The sequence below is a fragment of the Plecotus auritus genome, assembly GCF_963455305.1.
Source record: "Plecotus auritus genome assembly, chromosome: 3".
In the NCBI taxonomy this organism is placed as follows: Eukaryota; Metazoa; Chordata; class Mammalia; order Chiroptera; family Vespertilionidae; genus Plecotus; species Plecotus auritus.
The window spans coordinates 173,835,577-173,842,798 of NC_137772.1; the positions used below are offsets into that span (position 1 = coordinate 173,835,577).

Genomic DNA, 7,222 nt, shown 5'->3' on the forward strand with positions numbered 1-7,222 from the left:
GCCATCCTGATATACCAAGGTTTTGGGTTCAATTACCAGTCAAGACACATACAAGAATCAACCATTGAATGTATAAATAAGTGGAACAACAAATTGTTGTTTCCCTGCCCCTCTCTCCCTTCCTCTATCTCTCTAAAATCAATTAAAAAAAAATAGAACAGTGGGGTATCACTTTTATTGTATAAACTTTTTTGGGTAATAGCTTTTTATTTTTTATTTACTTATTTATTTTTAAAATATTTTAATTGATTTTAGAGAGGAAGGGAGAGGGAGAGAGAGATAGAAACATCAATGATGAGAGAGAATCATTGATTGGCTGCTTCCTGCACAGTCCCCTACCGGGGATTGAGCCCGAACCTGGGCATGTGCCCTGACCGGGAATCGAACCATGGCCTCCTGGTTCATAGGCCAACGCTCAACCATTGTGCCATGCCGGCCAGGCCTGGGTAATAGCTTTTTTGAAAAATATTTTTTTATTAATTTCAGAGAGGAAGGGAGAGGGAGAGAGATATAGAAACATCAATGATGGGAGAGAATCATTGATTGGCTGCCTCTGTATGTCTCCCACTGAGGATTGAGCTGGCAACCCAGGCATTCCTGATCAGGAATCGAACCGTGACTTCCTGATTCATAGGTCACTGTTCAGCCACTGAGCCATGCTGGTCAGGTGGTGATAGCTTTCTTTATTAAGATAGAATTACATTCGCATGCCATACAATTTACCCACTTATAGTGTGCAATTCAGTGGTTTTCAACATATTTACAGAGTTGTGAAACCATCACTACAATAAATATTAGAATATTTTCAACACTCTCGAAACCCCGTATCTTCTAGCCATCAATCTCCAATATTCCCATACTTCCTTCCCATTAGGAAATTACAAATCTACATGGTGTCTCTATGGATTTACCTATTCTGGATTTTTCATAGAAATGGAATCATCCTATACAGGGTTTTTGTAATGGACTTCTTTTGCTTAGCATGTTTTCAAGGTTCATTCATATTGTAGCATGTACCAGTTCTTCATTCTTTCTTATTGCTAAACTAGAGGCCTGGTGCATGAAAATTCATGCACTGGAGCGGGGGCCGTTCCTCAGCCCTGCCTGCCCCCTCTCATAGTCTGGGAGCCCCCAGGGGTGGGAGGCGACCCGATCAGGGGAAGGTGACGCCCCCAACACACCTCTGCTGCTGCCACTGCCAGCAACGCAAACCTCGGCCGGCCCTGGTTACCTGAGCCTCGGGTAGCCCTGGGCAGCTGGGATGCTGAGGGCGGGTCCGGCTGCACCACGTGCCTGCAATTCCCCCTCCCCCAAGTGGGGCTGAAAGGACTGGGGGACTCCAGCGGGGCTGAGGGGACTGGGTGCTGCCATCTTGTGGCTATGGATGCCGCCATCTTTTGTGATGGCGTGGCCGTCAATTTGCATATTCCCTCTTTATTAGATAGGATAATACCCCATTGTATAGATATACCACACTTTATCAATTTCTTAGTTGATGGACATTTGGTTATTTCCAGTTTGGGCTATTATAAGTAGTGCTGCTCTAAACATTTGTGTACAAGTTTTTATGTGAACATATTTTTTTTATTTCCTCTGCTTATATACCTGGTAGTGGAATGGCTAAGTCATGTGGTAATTCTATATTTAACCTTTGAGGAACCACCAGACTGTTTTTCAAAGTGACTGCTCCAGTGTATGATCCCACCAGCAGTGTATATAAGGGTTCCCATTTCTACACAGCCTCACTGACACCTGTTACTTCTCTTTTTGATTATAACTATCTTAGTGGGTGTGAAGTGGTATCTTGTTGTGGTTTTGACTAGTATTTCCCTTATGACTAATGATGTTGAGCATCCTGTCATGTGCTTATTCTTTTCCATTCTAGATATAAATCTCTTATCAGATATATGATTTGCAAATATCTTCTTCCAGTCTCAACATCGTCTTTTCACATTCTAGATGGTGTCCTTTGAAGCACAAAAGTTTTATATTTGATGAGGTTCAATTTATTTTTTCTTTGGTTGCTTGTTTTTTTTTTTTATTGATTTCAGAGAGGAAGAGAGAGGGAGAGAGAGATAGAAACATCAATGATGAGAGAGAATCACTGACTGGCTGCCTCCTGCACAGTTGGGGATCAAGCCTGCAACCTGGGCATATGCCCTGACTGGGAATCAAACTGTTACCTCCTGGTTCATAGGTCGTAGGTCAACACTCAATCACTGAGCCACTGCAGCTGGGCTATAATTGACTTTTTAATATTGCTCTTGTACCCTGCAAACTTGCTGGACTCATTTATTAATTCTAATGTGTTTTGTTGTTGTTAATCCTCACTTGAGGATATTTTTTCCATTGATTTTTAGAGAGTGGAAAGGAGGGAGGGAAAGAGGGGGAGGAGACAGAGACAGAGAGACTTGACTGAGAATCAAACAGGCAACCTTTCCATGTATGTTGTTGATTTCAGTTTGCTAGTGTCTTTTAGATTTTATATCTGTATTCATAAGAGATATTATCTGTAGTTTTCTTTTCCCGTGATGTTTTGTCAGGTTGAAGTATCAGGTTAATACTAGCCTCATAGGATGAATTCAGGAGTGTTTCCTCCTCTCTCTCTCTCTTTTTTTTTTGAAGTCAGGGAAGAACTGGTATCACTTGTTTTTCAAATGTTTGGTAGAATTGATAAGTGAAGCCGTTTGGGCCTGGGCTTTTCTTTTTCTTACTATTAATTCAATTTCTTTTTAAAAAAATATATTTTTATTGGTTTCAGAGAGGAAGAGAGAGGGAGAGAGCGAGACAGAAACATCAGTGATGAGAGAGAATCATAGATCGGCTGTCTCCTGCACGCCCCACACTGGGGATTGCCCCACAACTCGGGCATATGACCTGACTGGGAATCGAACCGTGACCTGGTTCAGTGGTCGGCAAACTCATTAGTCAACAGAGCCAAATATCAACAGTACAACGATTGAAATTTCTTTTGAGGGCCAAATTTTTTAAACTTCTTCTAACGCCACTTCTTCAAAATAGACTCACCCAGGCCGTGGTATTTTGTGGAAGAGCCACACTCAAGGGGCCAAAGAGCCGCATGTGGCTCGCGAGCCGCAGTTTGCCGACCACTGTCCTGGTTCATAGGTAGACCTACGCTCAACCACTGAGCCATACCTGCTGGGTTCAATTTCTTCATAAACTTTTCTTTATAAAGATCATTTGATCTTCCAGTAAGGCATTAACATTTTGGGAAAGAGGATGAGTTTTGGAGATAGACCACCAGGCAGAGCTAGGTTTGGGTTCCATCTCTGGAGCTTCAGCTTGCGGGCAGGTGTCTTCACACTTCTGAATCTCAGTGTCCTCACCTGCAAATTAAAGGGGACGGTAGTACTGTGTAAGGTTGAAAGGACCAGGTCAGCATGCAGGGAGTTCAGAGCTGGGCTCTAGCAACCAGGCTCTGCGTTGCTTTTTGGATGCACAGCCTCTTTCTCTCTCTGCATTTTTGCATTAGGGTGCTGTGCCGTTCCTGGTCATTGCCACCTCTGGGACTACTGTTCTGGGGGCCTTTGATCCCCTGGAAGCAATTGCTGACGTGTGCCAGCGTCGTGGACTGTGGCTGCACGTGGACGTGAGTAGGACTTAGGCCTGAGAGTGGGGTGGGCTGAGCTGAGGCCAAGCCCTTGCTGTTCCTTCTGCTTCACAGGCCGCCTGGGGTGGAAGCGTCCTGCTGTCACAGACACATAGACATCTTCTGGATGGGATCCAGAGGTGCCTACAGCCCCTGTTCCCTGAATCCCACTTTTTAAATGCTTGATCCATAGAATAGTCATGGTCAAGGGAGCTTTAAATGGCAGTGGGGAAGGAGGTTGGTGGGAGGGGTTTGGAGAGATGGTCGATTGGGGCTGGAGTTCAGGTGGCAGACGTAGCAATTCTCCCTGGCTGCTGGGCGGGGGTGAGACTGAAGCTCCTTTTACTGAGGTCTGGGAAGGGAAGGGAGCCTGGCTGGGCAGCTTGAGGAAGAGCCAGCTGACCCACCTTTGCGGTGCCCACCCCAGGGCTGACTCCGTGGCCTGGAACCCCCACAAGCTCCTCATAGCAGGCCTGCAGTGCTCAGCTCTTCTTCTCCGTGACACCACGGTAAGCCTTCCTCTACCCCTGGCCTGGTCCCTTCTCACCTTAGACCTTGACTTCTTTTCTGTCCAACCTTAGGGGGGGTCCTGGACTTGCTGTGTTCTACTTACCATCCCATCTGAAGCTGAGTATCTGTGACCACCCTAACTCCCTGTAGTGGGTGCTCACTCCCCGATGGCCTGTCTTCAGGCAAAGAAAACGTTTCCAGCTTGAAGTTGTAATTGAAGGGATCCTGGGTTGAGTTTGGGAAGAACTCTGGGTGTTAGGAGAAAACCCAGAGAAAGGGGTCTGAGTCAGCTGGCAGCTATCCCATCAGGATACGTCGGCAGCATATATAGACCCCTGTGCTGGGAGTTGTACTGGGAGCTCAGTGCTGCCTGGTCCAGGGAAAGGAATGGGTAGTCTGAGCTAAGAAAGCACTAGAGGAAACCTGGGTGGAGAGCGTGGGGTCTGACAGTCTCCAACCCACCCACAGAATCTGCTCAAGCGCTGCCACGGGTCCCAGGCCAGCTACCTCTTCCAGCAGGACAAGTTCTACGATGTGGCCCTGGACACGGGAGACAAGGTGGTGCAGTGTGGCCGCCGTGTGGACTGTCTGAAGTTGTGGCTCATGTGGAAGGCACAGGGCGGGCAAGGGCTGGAGCGTCGTGTCAACCAGGCCTTTGCCCTTGCCCGGTAGGAGTAGTGGGTGGTTCCAGTTCTCCTCCCCAGGTCCCTTCCCCAAAACCTTTTGCTGCTGTCAGTGCCTCCAGTCATTCTCTGGGTCTCTCTTGTTTTCTCCCCGCCCCCCCCGTGATTGCTCACTCTCCCTTTGAAGATACCTGGTGGAGGAAATGAAGAAGCGGGAAGGATTTGAGTTGGTCATGGAGGTATGGCCTACCCTGTTCTCTTTGTTCCTATGTCCTTGTAGCCTGTCCTACACACAAAGCCCTGCTGGACGCAGAGGAGCAGTGAGAGGGGACACTTTCACGGCTCACACCTTTCTCTTGCTCATTCCTTCCAGCCAGAGTTTGTCAATGTGTGTTTCTGGTTTGTGCCTCCCAGCCTGCGGGGCAAGCAGGAGAGTCTGGATTACAGTGAAAGGCTGGCTAAGGTAGGCTTTCTCCTCCCTGGGGCTCTGGTTAACCTAGTTGAGCAAATGGATGCAGCTGGTGTGTTTCTGCCCCCTGCTGGCTGTGGGTGGCATGGCAGGTCCCTTGGCTAGTTTCCTGCTCCTGAGCTGGGGACATGAACTGGAAAACACCAACTTGTCCTCATTTCTCAGGGATGTGGATGGAGAATCAGGAATGTTTCTGGAAAGTAAGCAGAAGACAGAGAGGGCATTACAGGATAAGTCGCCAGTGTACCTACACCCCTGTGCTGGGAGTTGTACTGGGAGCTCAGGTCCAGGACAGTGAAGCAGAAAGAGCTTTACTCACTGATACTGGGGGAAAACAACCAGTAAGGCCAGTCCAGACCTGCCTCCTGGAGGTGAGAAGATATATCCTAGGTCCCTAGGATAGGTTGCTGGTAGGTGCTGCAGATGACCTGAAAGGACAAGATTGTTCTTGCCCTTAAGGAGTAATATTAGGAAAACAAGAGTTACCTATTTGAAACCAGTGTGCCAAGGAAATCTTGTAAATATGCATGTTAGATCACAGAGTACAGAGCAAAAATATTACAGGAATTCAGAGAGGGGGAGAAGGTGTTAAGGATGACAGAGGCTTGAAGTTAGACTAAAACCGTGTTGGGAGTCAGGGAAAAGTTAGGATTTGACAGAAAATGTGACAACCTGGAGATACATGAGATAAAGAATAAAGCAGATGGTAGAGAAGGACAAGCAGGTTGGACATGGTGGAAAAGGTAAACTGGGGCCATGGTCAGAATCACAGCAATGAGTGCTACCTCAGGAAGGTGGCTGGGGTGGAGGGAAATGCATCTTGGGTAACTCGCTGGCCAGGAAGTTACCTGGCCCAACCCTCACCTGACCCCAGGCTGCAGCTAGACACTCTCTGTATCCTTCCACAGGTGGCCCCAGTACTCAAGGAGCGCATGGTGAAGGAGGGCTCCATGATGATTAGCTACCAGCCCCATGGGACCCGGGGCAATTTTTTCCGCTTGATCGTGGCCAACCCGGCACTGACCCAGGCCGATATGGACTTCCTCCTCAATGAGCTGGAACGGCTAGGCCAGGACCTCTGAGTCTCCTCCTTTTCACTGCTGGCATTGACACCTCCGTCACCCCACTGGCTCTGTGTAGTCCCTCCCTGTGTCCTCAAGACCAATCTTTTTAGGAAACAGAGTGGCTGTAATAATGTTTATATCCTTTGACCTACTAACTCTCCTATTAAATATTTGATATTAGGAGAATGTTTAATAAACTATAGTATATTCTTATGATGGAATGTTAGGCTGCCTTTAGAATTACGTTTACAAAAAGGGTGTTTATTGATATGAGGAAAATTTTAATATAATGTTGAAAAATCTGAATACAGTACTTTATATATTATAATATCTGAGCTATATTAAAACATACATAGAAAAATATTAATAGTTTTACCTCAAATGGTACTACAGGCAATTTAAAAATTAACTTCTTACTCTGGCCAGTATGACTTGGTTGGGCATTGTCCCATGCACCAAAAGGTTGCCGGTTTGATTCCTGGTAGGGGGTGTGCGGGAGGCAGCCGATTGATGTTATGCTCTCACATGAATGTTCCTCTCTTTCTCCCTCTCTAAAAAGTAAAAATAAATTTAACTTTTTATGCCTTTTGTGCTCCCTCCTTTTATCATACAATGAATATGCATTACTTTTACAAAAGAAAAATAATAAAGTTAAAATTTCAACTATATTATTTTGGTATGGTTAGGAGTTTGTTACCTTTCAAGCAAGTAATGGAGAATGCAAATTAAATTTTTTTTTTAAAGGCAGTGAAAGATCCCAAAAATCTTTAGTGGGAGGGGAAAGACCAAAAGTGGAGTCACTCTAAAATTAATTGTACTTTAGTGACATTGAAACAAAATGGGCACTAACTGTATCTTGAGACCAGAGCCTTATCCATTTGCACTTAAAAATTCTCACCAACTTGGCTGGTGTAGCTCAGTAGTTGAGCATTGACCTATGAACCAG

At 46.1% G+C, this 7,222-nt stretch overlaps 1 protein-coding gene across 5 annotated transcripts in view; it reads left to right on the forward strand.

The window, feature by feature from the left end:
- The window catches only part of CSAD (cysteine sulfinic acid decarboxylase), a 30,460-nt gene extending 23,599 nt beyond the window's left edge, over positions 1-6,861 (forward strand). For 4 of the 5 annotated variants that reach the window (XM_080659867.1, XM_080659869.1, XM_080659868.1 and 1 more), the window contains 7 exons: positions 3,494-3,610; positions 3,686-3,750; positions 4,038-4,119; positions 4,589-4,788; positions 4,931-4,982; positions 5,117-5,206; positions 6,121-6,861. In XM_080659867.1, coding sequence (XP_080515993.1) covers positions 3,494-3,610; positions 3,686-3,750; positions 4,038-4,119; positions 4,589-4,788; positions 4,931-4,982; positions 5,117-5,206; positions 6,121-6,294 — 780 coding nt within the window. In that variant the 3' untranslated portion in view covers positions 6,295-6,861. The remainder of the gene's footprint in view (positions 1-3,493; positions 3,611-3,685; positions 3,751-4,037; positions 4,120-4,588; positions 4,789-4,930; positions 4,983-5,116; positions 5,207-6,120) is intronic. The other variant, XM_080659870.1, reaches the window with a different exon arrangement.
- The last annotated feature ends 361 nt before the right edge of the window (positions 6,862-7,222 follow it).